Source organism: Artemia franciscana, chromosome 9, assembly GCF_032884065.1.
Source record: "Artemia franciscana chromosome 9, ASM3288406v1, whole genome shotgun sequence".
In the NCBI taxonomy this organism is placed as follows: Eukaryota; Metazoa; Arthropoda; class Branchiopoda; order Anostraca; family Artemiidae; genus Artemia; species Artemia franciscana.
This window is the reverse complement of record NC_088871.1, coordinates 11,508,638-11,531,274: the sequence shown is the minus strand read 5'-3', so window position 1 is coordinate 11,531,274 and position 22,637 is coordinate 11,508,638. Positions and strand designations below refer to the sequence as shown.

Here is a 22,637-nt window from a genome sequence, read left to right as displayed (position 1 = left end):
AACACGTAATAGTTTCTATTCGCCTTAAGTTTTGATGCTGCTCCTTACTTATTGCTCCTTACTCCTTAAAACTTGTTTTTTATTTAATTTATGTACGGTTTTGAATCAATGCATGTTTTGATTTTGACTAACCGTATATGAGTAACTAAAATAAAATTTGCATATTAATTTTATTTTTTTGGCTAAATGGCCTTCTAAATTTTTTGATCGGAATAGTTTGAGAAAAAAGGCGGAGAAGGGGGCCTAACTGCCCTCCAATTTTTCCGGCTACTTAAAAAGGCCGCTAGCTCGCTCTTTACACTAAAGTTCGAATTTTGTTCCAATTATTTATGAATGACCCCTGAATGACAAAGGCCGTTTAATTAGAATACATAGTTATCCTCAAAGACTTAGGTATTAGATTTCTCGACTGTGCTGAACAAAATGGCTATCTCAAAATTTTGATCCAATAGCTTTGGGAAAAATGAGCGTGGGAGGGGGCCTAGTTGCCTTTTTGGTCACTAAAAAGGACACTAAAACTTTAAATTTCCCTTAAAATGAGCCCTCTCACGGCATTCTACGACCAGTGTGTTGATACGATCACACATAGGAAAAAAAGACAAATAAACACGCATCCGTGATCTTTCTTTTGGCAAAAAATATAAAATTTCACATTTTTGTAGATAGGAGCTCGAAACTCTGACTTTTACAGGGTGTATCTCCCTTTTTTCAAAAATTAGGCAAATTTTCTCAGCCTCTTAACTTTTGATGGCTCAAATTAAACTTGATTAAACCTATATATTTAAAATCAGCATAAAAATCAAATTCTTTTGATGTATCTATTATACATTGGTATCAAAATTCCGTTTTTTAAAGTTTCGGTTACTATTGAGTACGTCACTCCTTACCAGTTCGTTTCCACGAACTGTTTGATACTGAGGTAATTGGACAAAAATAAATCTTGCGTAAGCTCTAGCAAAACAGGTTTCGTAGACCCAAAAAATTACGTCGTCCCTAGTAAATATCCTCAATAAACAAGTAAACAATAATATCTCCTAAACTATTACCTAACAACCACGTGCGCACAATAGATCAATAATCAATAACATATACGTCTTGGAAAAATGAGTGAGGGGTACAGCTGGCGGATCTGGTTGCTAGGGCGCGCTGCGGCTGGAACATTACCCCTCTTACTACTCTGGTCTACTGCTAATAGTTTCTGGCCGAGATGTTAGGTCTACAGATACTCTTGCTTAATGTTTTAAACCTTCGTCAAAGTAAGCAACTGGACCAAAGAATTAAAATAGTTGACATAAAAGGTATCTATTTTCGCATTAAGAAGCATTTATTTATGTTAAGTAAAAAGTTAAGTAGTATCTTAAGAATGCAACATCGGGAGTCACAAGTTCATTGTGTAACCACCAGTCTTCTCCCCCGGTGTGGCTGACTTTGTGTCACGCCCGGTATATTCTCCTGAAGTGTGGCAAGTGCCATCTAGTATACACAACTTTGCAATTAGGAAGTCCCTCGGGTGCTTTAAATCTTTGCCGAGTTCACGCAGTAGACTTTTAAACCCCTGTTTTTTTTTTGGAGTTTTACTTATTACACGACATATGAATCAGCCAATTGAAAACGACGCATTATACTTATTCTAGAACTTGTTCTTGGTTAATGATCGTTAGAAATTTATTATTTCTAAGTACCATCCAGTAACACATTTAGCCCCCTTTACGCTCTTAATTAGTACTAGAAGGTTAACAAAAAAATTAATAGCAAACAAGTCTTGACTCTTACAGATAATTAGCTTTCGTGACACACCCAACAAGTTTTGTGGTCAATGGTGTCGTCTAGGTGGACCTGTTTTATCGACCAGCTATACAACCAATGACTACTCTAATATAAGTTACGAAGCTTTTTATATTCAAATCTTGCAAAAAGAGGCAAAAGTTAATAATAATTAATTAAAAAAACTAAGTTTTTCTAAGGGAAGTAAAGAGCGAAGTTGAAATTTAAAACGATCAAAAATTATTGCTCCACAATCTATCTAACATACATCGATAAAACTAGAGCAGATACGCCAACAGATAATACTTCCCAATATCTGTAGGATTATAGAAAACTAGCACTTTACTGAAAACACAAAACAGTTTAGAAATTTTGGTACAGTAAAAGCAAACCAATTAAGGACACTTTTGAAAAAATAAAGCACTTTAAGTTTGTTGTTTTATTTTATTTTTTTCGTGTAATTTGATTTCACTGCTACACAATGAGCTTAGTACCATGATTGAATCTCGTTTTGGCTTTGAAAAGGACATTTCATGATAAGTTTTAGTCAAGTTTGAAGTGAAGCCATCTTGGTAGTATTAGAACTATAAACTGTCTTTAGAATTTGTACCATAACTTGAATATTCTGTTCTATAGAGAGAAACAACCGGATTTCCGGAATTCATATTATGGTTTATTTGTTCTTCATCTCGAGTAACACAAAAGCGTGTTTTTTACAGTTTAAAATTTTTATTGCTTACTATTAGTGGTATAGTTGTTGAGACCAAACTGTTACCAGATAAATCATTCCATTATTATTGTGTGCTGTAAAATGACTTTGCGTCTATTAAAACGATATTCATTATTCTGCTAAAGTGTTAAGATTTTTTAAATTGTATAATGGAAATTGCTAATATTAGAGCTGGTGTAAGACAATAAAAGGCGTTATAGATTAGTGTGTTGTTGTCAGGCTATGTACTCACTTTTAACACCAAAATCAGTATTCTTGTTTTTTATACCGGCCTTTGGGCTTTTTCAGTAAAGCGGTAGTTTTATATAATCATACAAACATAGGGAAATATTGTTAGTTGGATTATTTGCACTAGTTTTATCGATGTATGTTAGATAGACTGTGAAGCAATAATTTTTGTTCGTTTTAAATTTCAACTTCGCTCTTTACTTCCCTTAGAACAACTCTGTTTTTTAAATTAATCTTTGTCCATATTTAATCTAAATTTCATGATCACAAACACTACCATGATCTATTTTATTTTTTATTGGGGGGAAGTCCAGTTGATTTTTCTATGTAATTTGTGACGGTTTTTAAATAATGCTAGGAAATTCCTACCCCCTCCTCCTTGTAAATTTTCTCTCGGAAAGCATCCCCCAGGAAGTTTTTTTTTCATGGAAAAGTTTTCCCGCGGAAAATCCCCCCTACAAGAATCCCACCCCACAAAATGTCCAAATATTTCCCAATAACAAATGCTAAGGCTATGTTTAAAACCTTTTCTTTGAAGATTACAGAAACCAAACGAAACAATGAACTGATGAATTCAAATAACTCGATTTAATTTTCTTCCGAAATACTAAAGGAAACATGTAAAACAAAAGTGAATTTTTTTTCATCATGAAATTATCAGATAAAAAATTCAGCTCAAAATCGCTCAAATTTTGGCCGTGGTCATAATTTTTTAGCACAGTAGGAAAAGTAACATTGGTTAAGAGTTACCGTAGTCTTCCTCAACAAATACAGGTTATCCACATAATGGCAAATAAAACATGATCGAAAAAAGCACTTTACGGACTTGAACCTTTGATGTCCTAATTCGAACTCCAAGCTCTACCGACTAAACTACGAACTTTATTAATCTAGTTTAATCCATTGGATTTTGTAGGACCATAATTGAGGAATTTACAGCCCTTTTCCAGGGACTATGGAGTGTCAGGTATAAAGAACTTGGACAGTGTGAAGTGGGAAAACAATTCTTACTGCACAATATGCAGAATAATTGTACCTAGCACATTCGGCATGCAGACCCGCTATATTTTACCTCTTCCCCCTTCTAATGTACAAATATATTGCCCAATTTCTTTTCTAAAGTATTATGCTTTTTATCTTGATTTGGTATATTTCGTTAGGATTGAGCGTCGGAGAAACATATTAGAAGACCATTAGGTAGGGCGTCTATCATACAAGTACCTTTTTGACCATACTGATTCTACTGATGCAACTTTGATTTTGATCTGATACCATTTTCAAGGGGTTTAAGGATCTTTTCAAAATCATATAAGATTTGTTTTCTCAGTAAACTTTTACTTTTAATATTAACCGAAATAATAGCCATTATAGAAATATAGAAATAACATACCATTCCTGGATCAATTTCCAATGGCAATTTTTCTCATAAGGCATTTTGTTTTAAAATGTGCTTTTCAACTGTTAGTTACTATAGGCTGTGGTTCGCTCTTTACTAAGCTGCAGACTCTGCTGCAACCATGATCGGAGCTCCAAAAACAGATACCGATATGCGCGATACGATACAGGCGATACCAATACGCCCGATACCGATACGCGCGATGCCGATCCGTCCGATACTAATACGCCTGATACCACATAGAGCCCTTCCCCAAAGACTATGGAGGATCATATCATCATTAAACCCATATTTACTGGACCATTGACCTATGTGAAACCAACTGGCCATCCCAAATTTTATAGGACAACTTTGGGGAAGGGGGCCTTTTGGAGAGGGGGGCTAGCTGCCCTCAAATATTTTTGGGTGCTTAAAAAGGACACTAGCAATTTTAATTCCAGTTCGAATGAGCCATTAAACATCCCTCTATGAGGTTCTGGTCATTTGCTAGCCCTGGTAGAAAAAAAGTAAAAAAGGAGACGCATCAGTGCTACCCATGCAAAAAAAAAAAAGATTTTCCTTGGTGTTCAGGGTAGAGGACTGTAATTATCCCACGAAAGGTTTTCGACCATGCTGATTCCAATGTTGTTTTTTTTTTGATCCGACGCTATTTTCAAAGGATTTCAGGCTCTTTTTAGAAACCACCATAAATTTGTTTCTGCAATAAACTTTTACTTTTACTTCGATTCAGTTGGATTCACCTACCTATTCGTAAATAGTACATCATTGCCGTTTCTTTACCATAACACAATCGAGACATATTTAATGTTTTTGATTCCTACTTATATATAACCTGTGTTACACTCATTTTCATTAAAATTTTTGATGAAGGAACGGAATAAAAAATTTAACGTTTTTATTCGGAACTCGGCAGTATTTGGTACTGCTCCCAAGTCACCCTAAGCTCCTCTTCACCAGAGTAAATTTTCAGCGAATATATCTTGATGTTTATCCTTGACTTGTTTAAATTCTGAGGATTTCTGTATGATTTTTTTTTTATTCTGATGGTTTCTCTGGAATATTTACTCCTGGGATTTTCCAAATATACGAGAATTTTTATCGAATAAAAAACTAATAGCCTGAGAACTATTTTTGAAAGTGAAAAATTTTACTACAGATTATTAGAACGTGGGACTTGATGTCCAAAGTATTGTGTTAGAGTTATAGCCTTAGATTAAGTATAGAATAAACTTGGAACTTAAATGATAGAATCACGCTGAAAATAAATGGAAAATATATTTTTTAACTTCAAATCTACGCACAGAACTAAACCAAAATAATCTTTTGGTGAACAAATCCTGCTGTCTGAAACAATTACCTTTTGAACGGCTTACTGATTGGATTTTCTGTCTACATTGGGTTGACTCTGTAATACTACCAAAGCAGAGAGAGAAAAATTGAGACACATCCTTCGTGCTTATCATCACCATATTTGTACTTTCCTGTCTTGTGTAGATTTATTAGTGTAAGGTCATTTCATTACGTCTAACTTATTTTTCTCTTATCTTTTTTAGATCCTTACGTAAAAATATACTTGCTTTATAATGGTCAACGCGTAGCCAAGAAAAAAACTCACGTTAAGAAAAGAACCCTCAATCCTGTATTTAATGAGTCTTTCGTTTTCGACATCCCGCCTGATGCTCAAGGACTCGAGAACATAAGTCTAGAGTTCCTTGTCCTTGACTGGGACCGGGTAACCAAAAATGAGGTATGTAGTCTATATAATTTGTTTTTCTTAACTAAAAACGTGCATTAAGTGAGGCAAGAAAATGAAAGATATCAGCCAAGATAACAAAATAAACATGGTAGCCAAGAGAGAACTAACGTAAGAAAAGAGTTCTCAACGTTGTGTTAAATGAGTAATTCGTTTCTAGCATCCCTCTTTTGATCATCAATGGTTCAAGAAAGGAAGTCGAAAATTCGCTTCAGTAATTGGGACTGGGTAATCAAGAATGAGGCATGTAAGCCCGTCCTAAACTCTTTCTACTTTGGCTAAAATGATAATGAATACGGCAAAAACTGAACAACTTTTAGCCATGAAAATAAAACTCAACGTCGCACCGTAGCCAAGAAAGCACTTACGGATACAATAGAGCTTTCAACCCTGTGCTCAACGGATCTTCCGTGTTTGACATCTTATGTGATACTCAAGGATTCGAGACTATGAATCTGGAATTGCTGGTCCTTGATTTAGACTGGGCAAGCAAAAATGAGCTATGTAGCGCGCCCCATATGCTTCCTATTTTGGCTAAAATATAAATAGGTGTTGCTAAAATGGCAAAGCTTTAGCCAAAAAATAACAACAACAAAAAATAAGGTAGTAAGCAAGAAAGACCTCACACCAACAAAAGAACCCCCAACCCTGTGCTCAATCAATCTTCCGTTTTGAAATCCTACCTGATGTTCAAGGCCTCAAGAATATAATCTAGAATTCCGTTCTCAATTAATGCTGGGTAACCAAAAATGAGGTATGGTTTGCAAGGTGTATGGTTTGAAAAATGTGCTACGGTGCTACACATGATGAAATAGTGCTAAAATAGCACTATCATGATACAGATGGCAACCTTGGGCGCAAGCCGCGACACAAGAAAAATGTGCTACGGTGCTACACATGATGAAATAGTGCTAAAATAGCACTATCATGATACAGATGGCAACCTTGGGCGCAAGCCGCGACACAAGAAAAATGTGCTACGGTGCTACACATGATGAAATAGTGCTAAAATAGCACTATCATGATACAGATGGCAACCTTGGGCGCAAGCCGCGACACAAGAAAAATGTGCTACGGTGCTACACATGATGAAATAGTGCTAAAATAGCACTATCATGATACAGATGGCAACCTTGGGCGCAAGCCGCAACACAAGAAAAATGTGCTACGGTGCTCAACATGATGAAATAGTGCTAAAATAGCACTATCATGATACAGATGGCAACCTTGGGCGCAAGCCGCGACACAAGAAAAATGTGCTACGGTGCTACACATGATGAAATAGTGCTAAAATAGCACTATCATGATACAGATGGCAACCTTGGGCGCAAGCCGCGACACAAGAAAAATGTTTTTCTACTGTAGCACCAAAAATTGATAGGCCTATGTAGCAGGCACATTTGGGCAATTGTAGCACTTTAGGAGCTGACCGTGGTGGCACCCCTGCCTTTCGTGTTTTACTGCCAAATTTGGTGATTTTACAGGTAATTCAGTAGCCTTATCGAAATTCAACTTATTTACTTTTCAACAAAGTGGGCATTCAATAAGGATCTGGAAATTAAACATTAGAAATCTAAAATGAAATTAAATATCCCTTAAATTTATTCGTTTATTCACTAATAATTTGTTCATTTTTAGCTTATTAGTTAAACAGTGAATAAAATTATCCACAGACAATTTTGTTTTCATATTCTCCTAATTATTATTCTTATTATCTATCAATTGTCTCCGTGTCTTCTATAGAAACAATGTAATGTAAGTGTTTTTTTTTTTTTTTTTTTTAACAAGAATTAAATTCCCTAATGAAAGCCGCGTATTTCAATGGAAAGCTAAGCGCGATCTAGGATACTCAAGTAATTCAAAATGATTTTTAATAGATGTTGAATTCCCTACCTAAGCCATGAGTTTCCATTAAGGATATAGCCAAGGTGATGAAGAAACTCGTGACCATTGCCCTACCTAAAAAATCCTAAATTTCTGAGCACGACTTTTCCAAATTATCAATTTTTTTATGATTGTCCCCCTCCTGCTACGAAAGAATACCCACGTATGGGCCTGATATCGATAGAAAGCGGAGCATGTTCAAATATTCTCAAGGATTTAACGTAGTTTTGAACAGGAACTGAGTTATCTGAGAAAAGCGTTCCGCTTTCCAAGGAAAGCGGAACGTGTTCTAATAAGCTCATGGAATTTATTGGGTTTGACACGATTCTGGACAGAAGTCGAATACAATACTCAAAGCCATTGATTTCCATGGAAAGTGGGGTTTGCTCTAGCATTTTCTAAGAATTCTACAACTGTTCAAACATTTAACAGAAATTCAGTAGGAAATACGAATCCACCAATTGCTTTTATCTTCCTCATCTGTTCTATATTGTTCAATCTGCCTTGTTGCTTAGAAAAATTGCGCGAAGGGCTATTTCGGCCATCGAAATGTATCCAACCTTCAAAAAAGAAGGCCGGATAAATTTGAAAATAATAATGAAGAACAGACAAATTATGAAAATAGAAAAAACGGGGAAAATTAAAAATCTCAGGGTTGTTAAGGGGCGGATCAATAGACTGTGGACCCAACGACAGATTTATATGGATCTGGAATACCCCTCCTACTCACACCATGGTATACTTGGGTTGAAATGTGCTTTCGGGAAAACTAGAAAAAAGATTACTTTGCGTGGATGAATCATAAACAGGCAGTGCTTCCCACTTCTTCCAATTTTGGGAATTTTCAATCCATCTCCTGACAAAAGAAAGCAGATCTTGAGACTACCGGAAACCTACCAAAACCCCTGAATCCCTGCAGGATGTTGCTTTGTGGATATTGATTGTTTTTCATGTAACAGTTATGTGTAATTTCTTAGGAATTTTTTTTTCTGAAGCAAAAGGACACAGTTGCAAGTGGTATAATTTGTATCATTGGGCATATGTATAAAAGTGGTCAACTCATCTGTGGTTGCATTGATTTCCTGCCCCTCCTTTCCAGTACCCTCGAGCTTTGTGTTTATCTTCAAGCATCTTCTTGTCCGCCCAAGAAGATGGGTGATTAGTTAGATCTAATTTGAAATTAAAATGTATCCAGACATATGACATTACTTCATATGTAGGTATTTTTCATTCAAGTTATTTAATTTAAGTGTACTGTTTTACTATCAATTTTGATTTTACTAGTTATTACGTTGTGTTTCTTTTACTGCTGTATGTTAATACTAATTATTCATCTTTAGGGATATAGCTTTACTAATATGTAACTAGAACAAACGTCGCTTCCCTTTATATTTCCTCCGCCAAAATCCTATCACAAAATTCATTTTCAGTGTAACAATGAAACTTAATCATCTGCCATTTAAGAACATGATTTCGTTTCGTCTAATCCGTCTAAATAAATGATGTTGAAACTGCAAGTTAGTTGCTTCTCTCAATCACAATCAGCATAGTCACTTAAATTGTAGCGTCCCGGCTAAGTGGTTGGCGCAGTAGTGTAGGAATACTTTGTCCTAGGGGCACAGCTTCAATCCCAGTTATTTGGTTTGGGACGGGGGTCAGTGATGTCACTCTGTAAGCTCAGACAGAGTTGACCCAGCTCTAAATGGGTACCTGGAGAAATCTGGAGATGGTAAGCAGGAGGGATGTGTGAAAGCACAGAATTGTTGGCCCCCAGCCCCCCCCATTGCACTTCCTGGCTGAAGGGCCATGAAATGGAGATCAGCACCGCCAGTTTGGACCTTAAGGGTCTATTGCCGTCTTACTTACTTTATACTACTCTGTCACTTAAATTTGAATTTTCCTGCAGTTGTTCGGTAAACCAAAAGTAGTGCATGACGTAAAGCTAATCTTTTCCACAATCCTTACGTTCAAAAATGTTTTCTCAATCATAAACTCTCAAGAGTTACATTAATTCGCGTCTAGTCCTGTAATGGTTTTGTCCTAGCTTTTACAGTTGTTTCCAGAGGCGAAATTCTAAATGAAGGGCTTTCGGCCATCTTGGAAGTTAGTTAAGTTCGGTCAATGAAATTAACCCTATCATTGTCAAATGGAACTTTTAAAAATAGATTAGATTAGTCTTCTGCGGAAAAGTTTATTCTGATATAACGATGGTTGAAGTTCTCAGAAAATTTGTTCATAGCCGACTTTTTATCGTCTTAGCAAAAAGACGCAAGGATAGCTTGGCAAATATATAAAATGTTTGACTAACTCTCTCACTGAAAGATAAACATTTAAAAAACCTAAAATTTTATTTGCCATTCAACAATCTTTCCAATATAACAATGGCTAACGTTGTCCTTGTGCAACAACCACCGCCTCCCTCCTATGGTCTAGACGTAGCTTAAAGATAAAGGACCTTTTTAGAAGACAAGGGAGTGATAATCCTAAAAATAGTTCGCAGCACTTCCATCTGAAAGTATTTACCTTAGTTTAAACACGGTAGAAGAAATTGGCAAGTTCGCCAGGGGCACGGAAAGTAGTGATCACACAGACGACAGATAGAAAAAGCTAAAAGTTGAGACTGAAGAAAAGCTATTTGTTTACTTGTGGCTTTCATAAAAAGGCAATCATTTACATACAGACAAGCTTCAGTTTTGAGTATGACATCTATAAGGTGGTTAGCGTCATTAAACCACAAAACTGCCATTGACAATGAGTGGCGAGAAAATCCAGAGAGTGTCAGTGATGATGATATAGGAGCAACGACTGCAGTGTATTACCGCAAATTGGCTTAGAGTGCAGCAATCGACCGGAGAAACAAACTATTGCTATACTTATAAGAGTTCTCAATAACTCTAAGGAAGAAGAAAAATGCATCTTTTCTTTGTCATTCGAGTCCAGCGATCATTTGGAGAAACAAACTATTTCCATGCTTAGCAGAGTTCTGAAGAAGAAGAAGAGTTCTTCTTTTTCTTGCCGTTTTCAAACGTAACTTCAGAAAGACCATCCTGATTACTAAAGGAAGTAAAGACAGACACAAAGAATAGTTTGGCAACAATAAATTTGGGTTCCACGACTTAGACAAAACGTGGATTAAACAAACTAGAGTTACCGTGAACACACTGGATGTTGACCCCCTCGCAAAGAGCTTAAATTGAGTAGAGAGCTTAGAGAGCCTTTGCAAACAAAATTGAGTAAGAGCTTAAAGAGCCTTTGAAAACACAGCTGACTCATAGTTTGATCAGAGTGTAATACGTGCATAAAAAATCCATGTGATAGAAACAGGTTAGCTGCATTTGTTTTTGCTGTTTATCTCGTGGCTCATCTCCTTCGCGTATAGGCTTTCTTTTTCATTTTTCAGAGCAAAATACATACGCCGCTTTTCTCCTCTCTATCCTGTCGTTTTACATGTGGCAGGGACACCACCACATGATTTTTATGGGGGGGGGGGTTAATTTTTAATGGACTGGCGGGATGGTAATCAATTAAAGGGATCGAAATATATTAATAAATTGAATTATCGTAATTTGAATGACATTATCAAATGGATCTGAAGACAAACGAGGCGCAAATACAAAGTGATCCTGTTTCGCGAGTTAAGTTTTTATTTTCTTTCTTTTTACCAGGAAAGGCTTTTGTTCCCTGACCCCTCTCTGGTTGTGCACGTGGTACCTACTAAATACTATGGGTGAGTGAAAAACTTTGTTTTTTCACGAAGCACTAGATGGCAGTATATTTTTGTTGAAATGAAATAAGCACAAGGTCTGTGTCTTGCAATTTGTCTATGACCACATATGAAATATTAATTGGCACTTGTATTTTTGATTTTTCAGGTTATTGGAAGGCTCGAGCTTGGGGGATCAAATGCGAGCGGCAGTGCTTTACAACATTGGAATGAGGTATTAAACGCCCCAAGAAGACAAATCGCTGAATGGCATAAATTAAGAGATTAATTTTTTTTTCTTGTTTTAGTCACGTAAATCTTTCAGCGAAGAGATAAATGTAGCACTAGAAAAACACAATAGAAGGCGATTGTCAATATATGGCAAGTAAATCCGTATTATTCAAATGAAGTATCCAACGATGAAGTATTTTTTTTTTACTTTTTTTTTTAGTCACAAATTTTGTTCAGTAGAGGAGTAAAAGTAGAGCGCTAGAAAAATATATAAGAAAGTGGTTTCCAATATATAACAAACGAATTAACAATATTGAAATAAAGCGTAAAACACCTTGCAAGAACAAAAAGTGTGCCATAAGCTGGGATAGTGTTCTTTTTTTCATTTTCATCAATATTTCAGCGAATAAATAAAGTTAGAGCTAAGAACAATAAATTAGATATTAGAAAACTGAGCGTCAAGTTATGACAAGAAAATTCCAAATAAAAATAATAATAGTCATGGCGTAAATATTCGCTTACCGGATTTTTTTTTAATTTATTAAAGATAAGTGGTTTAGGTAGGTGAATGGAATTTCCATGGATTATCAGGATTTGATATTTGAGATGATTCCTGGAAGCTTTAGTCCGTTTTCTCAACTCCCGTCTTTAAAATACTAATGAATGTTTCTTCACTTCCCTTAAAAAAGAGTCAAACAATATCGATAGTTTAAGAAGAACCCGAAGAAAGAACTGCTTCCAAAATTGATCCCATGACAAGCGTACACTTGAATGAAAGCGGACCTTTACATAATTAATGTAAGGTATTACAGGGTGCTAATATGCCCGGATATTGTTCGCCGGCACCAAGAAAAAACGGTCGAATGCCAACACCATGTACGTAAATAATCCTTAGCAAGACTTTAGATTTATCTTTGTTTGAAAAACATTATTAGGCCCAAGGAGCACTAATTTACAAAAATTTAAGGCAAGATAAGGATTTTTTTCTTCATTAAAAAAAAGAAAGACACAAAAACGGCATTTTCCAAAATCTATGATTTTGAAACCCCCTAACCTCCCATTTGGATACAGTCATAAATTCAATGATAACTATTTAAGATTTTTGAGATCAAAACGTGACTATTCTAAATAAAACAAACTTGGAACTTCCCCTTTGCATCCCCAAAGATACCAAAATACCCGAAAACGTATTTTTAAAGTTTAAATTAAACTATAAAGAAAAATAATTTGTATTTATTTTTATATATTATTCACACCCATGAGAAACAGTGAGAGTAGTTTTTTTTTTTGTTTCAAGTAAAACTAGCATTTTCAGCGCACATGACAAACACCCAACGATCACAGTATGAAGCTTTTTTTCGTTTTCTATTACAGCGCAATCTTACTAATTATACAAACGTTCACGTTACATTTTTCTCTTTACAGGAATTTAGTTCCATCCGATTTACACACTTAATTGGATACATTATCCAAACAGCTAAAATAGCCTCAATTTATTACTTTTATATGTAAACGTTAGAAAATCATTATTTTAAGGCGAATAGCTATCTGTTTTTCAACATTCGCTGAACTATGAACATTAGCTAATTAGATTACCCTATGGCAGGCACAAAGGTAGACATATCAAGTTGGGAGGTGAGGTAAGGCTTTGAAAAGATCGCAACAAAAAAGCGAATTGTCGGGGAATTGAAAAGAATTTTCGGGAAAATCTTGCGATTTTCGGGGAGCACTCCGTTCCAAAGGATCCCCCTCCTCCTGGGTATGGGTCTGTCTTGTGAAACTCATCCTTGCGTTTTGATCTTTGCATTACACTGTTCTTTTTTAAGCTTTATATCAATATCCAAATGAAGGGTTTCTCTCCCTCTCTCTGGTAAAGAAACTGATCAGTGGACTTGCTCCTTAATAAATAATTTCACGTATTTAGGTAAATTATAGTATTCCATTTGATTCTTTAGAATTCAAGTTCACTACCATAACACACCCATTCGAAGGACCCCTTCTCTTAACTACACTTAAGGTAATGACCTAGCTTCTCAAACAATCCATTAGCTTTCTTTGGCTAAAGAGCCTGACTATTTATTATTTTTTTTTCGGTTGATCTACAAATTAAAAATATAGTTCTTGGGGTTTCGTATAAATTATGAAATGGGCTTTAATAAACTCCAAGGACTTTAACTTTACTCAAAGTAATTGTGAGTGTACAATAGTGGGTTAGTACCAACATCCTATTGGCCAGTCCTGAGGAAAGCTATGACAAGGTTTGTGGTTTATTACAGGTAATTCGAGGGGCTGAACTCTGTGTAATGGCCTAATATTTATTCCCTTTTTAACATACTGTATTGATATTAAGGAGGGGGGATTCGCCTCTTTTATACCGTCTTTAAATAGAATTCCTCTTTTTAAAGCTTTGCTACAGTTTTTTTGTTGTTGAAAAACAATCACACACGGATAAAGTCCTGTTTAGTTCTTTTTATTACGAATTTAATCTGCATTAATCTTACTGGTGATCATACAATAGAGACATCTAGTCCCCCCCTCCCAATTAGGTATATCAACAGCACTATACCTAAAGGAACGAAGTTCCCAAATGTATATTTCAAAGGCCAGTTTTATGCTTGAGAAATGGATCCAAGGATAGGAAATTGAATTTCACATCCTTGGATCACCCTGTTAAGCTCTCTTCCGCCCCCCCAACCCCATTTAAACGTAAAATATTTTAAATGAGATCACTTGATGAGACTTACAAAATATCAGCGAAATGAGTCGTTTCTGAAAAGCTAAAGACATTACGATTTATGGAAAAAAGAAAATAGTCAGGCTCTTTAGGTGTGACACCATCTATATATTACTAGGAAGCATCGCGAAAGGTTTACAGCATAAATGGTGCTTAAATAGGTGCCCGAGTATGGCAGGTATATTGTATAAATAAACGCCCAAGCTTAGCAAATATATTACTGCTATGCATATCATGGAGAAAGAAAAAGAGTAATGGCCAGGTCCTACAAAAATTTTGTCGTGAGATTTCACTATTAACTTGGGGCCACGTTGAATGTATATATTTTGAAGTTAGGGTCGTAATTCCATGAGTTTGGCCAGATGCAAGCTCTACTTTTTGGAGATCTTGGAAAGATCATCTGATGCTTATATTAATGACAAGGCTGTATTCAGGGGAGGGGGTATCAGTTTTGACCCCCCCCCCCCAAAAAAAAGGTCCAACTCGTAAAACTGTAATAAAAATGTATGTAAACAGATTTTTGACCTTTTTAAGATTTTTCTTAGTAAAAATAAATAAATAAATAAATACACACAAGACGGCTGATACCAGATACTAAACGGCCATACTGGTTCTGATCCTATAAAACTGATGCACTAGATTAGTAACTGGAGGGCAGCGCAACTTCTGACATAAATTTTTTATTCAGTTCAATATACTGGGCCATCTATTGGTTGCTTAATACAAAATAGAAACTATTATCATTTAAAAGTATTAACATATATATGTAATTAAAATAAGTCACCAAAAATTTTCGGAATGTAATGATGTATAAGTTTTGTTATTATGTTTAGTTCAGAGTAGGACATAAACTCCACTGGTATCAAGATTAGCATTGCTTGTGGACTAGCCCCCTACTCTTTACTTTTCCGTTAAAAGAAATCACTTACTTAGATACGTGTAAATAAAATTTCTGCTCTTAACTTAGGGCCAATTATTTAGGTCTACGAAATAAACTGATTATGCTATACTCTTGAAATTAGTACGACGTTTTCTTGATTGGCGTGACTCCAGGTTAACGGTCAAATTATAGAGTCTCACCTTCATTCTTATGGATCTATTTTTATGTTCTATCCGCATAGAGAACGTATAAACACTCAAGTTGCACATTCAGATACATACCCTGAACACTGAAAGAAGCTATTGACGGTCCATACATGTTCTAGTTCTTTATTGTGGCTGTTTATTGAAAGTATTTTCAGTTTCTGTATTCAACTTCAGTTTGATAGATTTAATAACTTGACCACTTTTGTCTATATACGACAAAGTACTAAGTGAGACATTGATTTTTGTATTGATATTTTGATTGTTTGATCTTTGGAATTTGACATTGACATTTTTGGACATTGTCTATAGCCAAAAAGTATTGGAAACTAATGAGGAGATAGCTGAGATCGTCTAAAAAAAAGTCACAAATGTCATCATGTGTTACCCAACATTATTGTGAAGCTAATTTTAAGGAGGCGATTTATGTTTATTATATTTATCCTCCTTTTTTGATTTGCTTTATATTGAACTGAAGATAAAAGACTTTGCCAAAAAAATAAAGCTCTTTTTCGTTTTGACTTGTTTTTCTTTAATTTTGACTTTACTTTTCTTTTGAATTTTAATTAAAATCACACTTCAGTCCATTCAGATTTAACCTAGGTGAAGCTTATTTCGCATTGTATAGTTAATCTGGGCAACGTTGCGTTGTGAGTGGCGCTATTCGTTTTCAATTATTGTTACGTTCATATTAAAGCGCCTTAAATTTTCGCCAATTCAGAATCCTATTTCTTTTAACTATAGCTATTTCCCTTAGATGGTTTGACTTGTCCTCTCAAGCAGTTGTGCTATATTTTGTTATATTAAACTTAGTTGTATTATATATTATTTAAATACACTTAAACTACGGCTTTTCTTGGCTTCTTATTTTATGATAAATCTAGCATATTTGGTTTCTCTGCGCACTTCTTGGCAAGAATTTTATGGTGTGTCCATACGTTTGTATTTTAAGTTACATAATAAGAAATACTTCAAAAGAAGAAAATACTGGCATATTTACAGCCAGTGAAAAAAGGACATTAAAAAGAAAAACCTAAAACAAAGACACCATCTTTTAATTAGAAATCGAAGGGCGTTTTTTACAAAATTTCTTGCTTCCTAGATTTTTACTCAAGTACAAAGGACATCAGTCTAAACCTGAGAAGATACGTTGGTCTTCGTCCTGTAACCGTTATACACCAATTTCTTTGCCTGAGGCCAAAATTGATTTTTTTATTTGTCACTTTTGCCAGTGGTGATTGCCATTTTAACCAGTTTGCGTCTTTTTTGCCACTTTTATTTGCCTGTTTTTCGACTAGCTTTGTTTTATATATAAATTTCTAGTATTTTCTTTTTTAGCTCTAATACAGTACATAAGACATCAAAATGAAAACATTATAGTCCAATAGACGAGTTTTAGGTCTAATCATGCATAAGAACTCCAATTTGCACAGATTTTCCTTTTATTACCAAAGAATACCATTTTGTCAGTGTTGCCATGCTGAAGCATGAAAATTAGTAAGCAAGCTTAACTTTTTAATTTGACTCTGCCTTTTGACTTTAAAAATTCAAGCATAAAAATCCAAAGACATTCCATAAAGATAACTTGATTTCCAAAGACAACTACAGCTTCGAAGAAAGCTAAGCCTTCTTAAGGATAACTGAATAAAAATTAAACAATGCATGGCGATTCAAGAAATAAAATCTGAGTTCATATTTTTAATGCGTATTTAAAAGCCTATTGCTTACCAGGCGTGGCATCATCTCACATTTGGCTAGGTTGCGAAATATTATAATGTAGAAGAAAACAATCTGAATTAATTATTTCATTATAAACGGGGCTCAAATAAATTTATCCAATATAATAGAGATATGTCTGCTTAGAAAAGGTTTTTACTACCATTCAAAAATTTTTTTGCATATCTGAAAACTATAATTTTCTGAGATTTTTCTTTTATTTATTTAAAAATTATAAATCTTTAAGGGCATTGCCACATTTTCACCAGTGTTGCCATATTAAGTTAAGTATTTAAGAATGACGGCACTAGATCCTCAAGGTCTAAACCGGCGGTGCTGATATCCGCTTCGTGGCTTTTCAGCCAGAAAATGCAACGGAGGGTAATGGGCCAGCAATCCTTTGCTTTTGCACACCCTTCCTGCTTACATTCCCCAGATTTCTCCAGGTACCCATTTAGAACTTGGTCAAGTCTGACTGAGCCTAAAGATTCAAACCACTGAACTCCGCGCCAAACCAAATAACCTGCCACGCCTGGGGTCGAACTCCCTGCCCCTAGGACAAAAAATTCCCAACCCAGCGCACCAATCACTTAGCCAAGACGGCTAAGTGATTGGACCACTTAGCCAGGACTGTTAAGCGGCTAAATGGTTTATACTAAACCATGAAAAGAAATATACAAAACTAATTTGTTAATTTAGCAACGCTCTTCGTCCGTGAAAACTCACACATTAACATTCTGTCACTTTCCAAAGACAATAAGACCTTCAAAGGAAAACAACAACTTCTTAAGCTTTTTGGACCTTATGTTTTTGGCCTTTTTTGAAGGTTTTTATCCACTTTTTTTTTTTAATTTGTCGCCCTTCACCATCAAAAACTGCATAACTACATATGTAGGTTTTTCTCATTAAAACTGAATTTTTGAGTTTATAATGTTAAGATATTGGGTAATTTGTCATTTAACTGATTCCAACAAATATATTTTATCCACTGTCCTTGGTACTTTAATACGTAGAATCTATTATACTAGTAATAATTGTCTTAGAGTAATCAATAGCAATAACTAATAAATAAGGCTTCAAACTTACAAATCAAATCCAAGAATTTTTTTCTTATTACTTTAAATAAATTATTGTAAAGTCATTTTTGTACACTTTTTGACACACACCCCAACATTTTGTCACCTTTAAACTGGCCTACGTCCGAATATTTTTGTCACACTACATACAACAAGTTGTACTTTAAATCAAAGCAATCGATGTTTTTGTACAAAACGTCATCTAATTCTTTAAATAATTTTTTTTTTGTAAATTAGATCGTAAATTAAATTTTCATGCACTTCTTGACATACGCCCTAAAATTTTGTCATCTTTAAATTGGCCTACGTCCAAATAATTTTGTCACACTGTATCCAACAAGTTGTACTTTAAATTAAAGCAACTAATTTTTTTTTTTTGCAAAACATCATCAAATTCTTTAAACTTTTTTTTCTAAATTAATTTGTAAATTAAATTCTGTAAATTCTGTGCACTTCTTGGCAAAGGCCCAGCATTTTGTCACCTTTACGTTAACCTACATCCATATTATTTTGTCATGCTACGTCCAATATGTTGTATTTTAAATTAAAGCAATAAAAAAGGTTTTTCCTTTATGACAAATATCAAATTCTCTAAATTAATTTATATTTTTTTTTCACACTTCTTGGCATAGAATCAATGTTTTCTCACCTTTAAGTTAACTTAAGTCCAAATTATTTTGTCATGATAAGTCTGGTATTTTGTTTCTTTATCATAGAAAATCTACTTTGCTAGTCAATTTGTCTTAGTGTGATAGGAAATAATATTAAATAATAATGGTTTAAATTTTCGATTTATTCAACTTAATTTATTTATTCATTCTTAATTGATAATTAATTCTTATTCTTTATTCATTTATTTATCTTTATTTATCTTTTTTTCATTTTTATTTATTACTAGCTGTTGGGCTAGTAGTTGGGCCACCCCAACACCTAGTTGGTGGGGGCGTTTCGCAACCCCCTCAAGCCCCCCCCGCGCGCGTAAGTCGTTACGCGCCATATTAGTTACGCGCCATTGCAGTTGTGTCCCTGTGTCCCACCTGTGAATATAGATAAAAGAGAAAAAATTTCTCTTTTCGTTATAGATATATATATGTTTTTAACTACGTAATACTTGCGAATACACAACATTCTTCGATGTCCCATTGTCTGTGCATATAAATAGATTGTCAGGTTTACCGACTCTTGAACATGCAACATAAAATTGTCCATGGGAAAAACAATCCGTATTCAGATCTATACCTCATTATTCTAATGATTGCCCTTGAGCTTTGTTGATGGTGATTGCTAATCGAACATTCCCTGTGTCCCGGTCGTCATTTATATTCCCAGCATCCCGATCGTCATTTGTGTCCCAGTGTCCCAGTCTGTAATTTCTCTTTGAGCGTTCCGTTCGTCATTTATATTCCCTGTGTCCCGGTCGTCATTTGTGTCCCGGTGTCCCGGTCTGTAATTTATCTTTGAGTGTCCCGGTCGTCATTTATATCTCCCGGTCGTTATTTGTGTCCCAGTGTCCCAGTCTGTAATTTCTCTTTGAGTGTCCCGGTCGTCATTTATATTCCCTGTGTCCCGGCTTTTAGTTTTCTTTTTCTCCTTTATTTTTCAGTTTTTTTCCTTTTTTTAGTTTTCTTTTTCTTTTTCAATTTTTAGTTTTTTTTTTAGTTTTTTTTATTAGTTTTTAGTTTTTTTTTCTTTTTAGTTTTTTTGTAGTTTTTACCTTTTTTTAGTTTTTTTTTTCTTTTTTAGTTTTTAGTTTTTTACCTTTTTTTTGTTTTTTTTGTAGTTTTTTAGCTTTTTTAGCTTTTTTAGTATTTTCTTTTTAGTTTTTTTTTTGTAGTTTTTACCTTTTTTAGTTTTTTTCTTTTGTATTAATGCTAAAGCCAAGGTTCAAACCTGGAGCTCTCTGACCTAGAACCTGAAACATAACGCTTTACCAACTCAGCTACTTCGGCTTGAATACATTCGTTTTGAGCAGCTTCCTCGGGTGTTGCCATTGTAGGTTCTTCAGTCATTTTACAATTAGAAATTTCTCTTTCAACGATCTTCCTACAATTAAAACTTTGTCTTTGAACGATATTCTTAAATACCTGTGTCCTGGTCGTCATTTATATTCCCTGTGTCCCGGTCGTCATTTGTGTCCCGGTATCCCAGTCTGTAATTTCTCTTTGAGTGTCCCGGTCGTCATTTATATTCCCTCTGTCCCTTCCGTCATTTGAGTCCCGGTCTGTAATTTCTCTTTGAGTGTTTTTTCTTTTTAGTTTTTTTTTAGTTTTTACCTTTTTTCTTTTTTCAGTTTTCTTTTTCTTCTTTATTTTTCAGCGTCACTATGAACTACATATCGCCGAACCTTTGTTTTTTTTAACTAAAATCTGGTAGGCATTGATGACCTTATCCAAGTCAAAATCCCAAACCCAATCATCATCGCTATCATTTTCAGTTTTGATATGTTTTGACTCTCGCTGTCCAGGTGGATTTTCATCTAACTGCGCGGTTTTGCGTTCCTTAGCCGCAAGCCTGTTTTCTTGCTGTTCTTGTGATTCCTCGGCACGCTTTCTTTTCTTACTTTCTCTATCAGCCGCAAGTTTTTTGGCATAGACTCTTTGAGCAGCTTCCTCGGCTGTTGCCATTGTAGGTTCTTCAGTCATTTTACAATTAAACATTTTTCCGTCCACGATCTTCTTACAATTAAAAATTTGTCTTTGAACGATTTTCTTAAATACTTTTAATGACGTCATCGTCATAACAAACATGACGACAACTAACTTCATGACGACAAGATGACATGACGTCACTCGACAGACCCACAAACAAACAACTTATTTTTATATATATAGATTATTTTATCTTTATTTATCTTATTCATTCATTCTTAATTTATTTATTCAAATTTATCAAAACATCAATTGAGGCAACTACATGAAAATAACTGCAAAAATTTTGCCAAGAGTACATATTTGGGAGAGGTAAAAATGACAAATTCAAGTGAAAAAAAACTCCAATGTCCCCCCCTCCCAACAAAAGCTTAGCCTAGTATCCTATTGACCTTTTCCTACCACCTCTCGTAATTGCTTGCTGTAAAAAAAGAAAATGTTGGCAAAACAAAAAAGCGGTTTCCTCCAAGATGGAACCAGATCTTTCCTGCGTATAAAGTGAGTGTGGTAACCACTACGCTATAGAATCACATAAACAAATCTTAAAATATGATGATTCAAGCACAAGAACACCCACTTTTTTTTAGAAATTCTACTTAACTCGTGGAAAAAAATGGAGTTTCATAGTGAAAAGTCCTACAAAAAAGCTATTTCATGGGGACAAGCCATTTGTTTTTGCACAAAATCTATAGAGAATCACTACTGCACTTCCCTTATTGAATGGAAGACATTGGAGCCACGTAACTGTATTTTCTCGTAATGTCAATAATTTTGTGGCAAAAATTTGCAGTTAACAGTACTATTTTTATGAACTGCCCTTTCTTTTTTAACCAAGACTACGCCTCCCTGATTAATGGTATACATGCGAGTGAAAGGAAAGTATTTTTTTCGTATTTTCTATAATTCCACTGCAAAAATTGTAGTTCAAAGAGCTACCACTCCTCCAACAGCTATCCAAACCTCCTCTTGACCTCCTCCTGCATTAACAAAAACACTAAATTTTCCCCTTTTCATACAATTTAGCTAGAAAGAAAATGAATACAATATTTGATGCCTTTTTTATGCTCTTTCCAAATATAATAATCGCTTCTGGAAAAAAAAATTCCATTTTGAGTCCTTAATGGGACCCTAATATAACTTGTTACCTTGTCCGTAGTTTTTAGATTATGATTTCAAGTTAAAAACTTGAGATAGTAAACAATGATAAATCACGTGCCAAATCACATAAAACACAAATAAGTGATTCCAATATGTGAACCCCCCCCCATCTCTCTCTTGACCTTCACCAGTCACAGAGGGTCATATGCGGTACAAACACTAAAAAACAAGATTATATACTATAACCATCGTCCCCCACTACTTGATCTTCTCCAGCCAGAGAGGGTTATATGAGCCCCATTTCAGCCCAATAGGTTCCTTTGTTTAGAAAGGCATAGCAAACAAAAACGGAATTACAAGTGAAGCACTTGATATAGGAAATATAAATGAAGTATAAATCATTTGCACTATACAATTGCCAGTCATCTATATTGCATCTATATTAAGCAAAGCATAGATGGCGAACATAATAACAGAAGCATTGCAACTTGGCAAGACACAAGTAAATAAAAGCACATTTGGTTGGTGAAATCCAGTTATTTTGCCACAAAATGGCATATGATTAATTTTATTCTTTTTCTTCAAGCACAAAT

The 22,637-nt window shown here is 34.9% G+C and overlaps 1 protein-coding gene across 3 annotated transcripts in view; it reads left to right on the top strand.

Annotated features, from left to right (window-relative positions):
- The window catches only part of LOC136030997 (synaptotagmin-4-like), a 340,989-nt gene that overhangs the window by 143,490 nt on the left and 174,862 nt on the right, over positions 1-22,637 (top strand). For 2 of the 3 annotated variants that reach the window (XM_065710156.1, XM_065710158.1), the window contains exons 9-10: positions 5,672-5,865; positions 11,628-16,361. The exons of the other annotated variant lie outside the window; for it this stretch is intronic. In XM_065710156.1, the coding sequence (XP_065566228.1) occupies positions 5,672-5,865; positions 11,628-11,747 (314 nt within the window). In that variant the 3' untranslated portion in view covers positions 11,748-16,361. Of the gene's footprint in view, positions 1-5,671; positions 5,866-11,627; positions 16,362-22,637 lie in introns of those variants that run through there. 3 annotated transcript variants of the gene reach the window in all.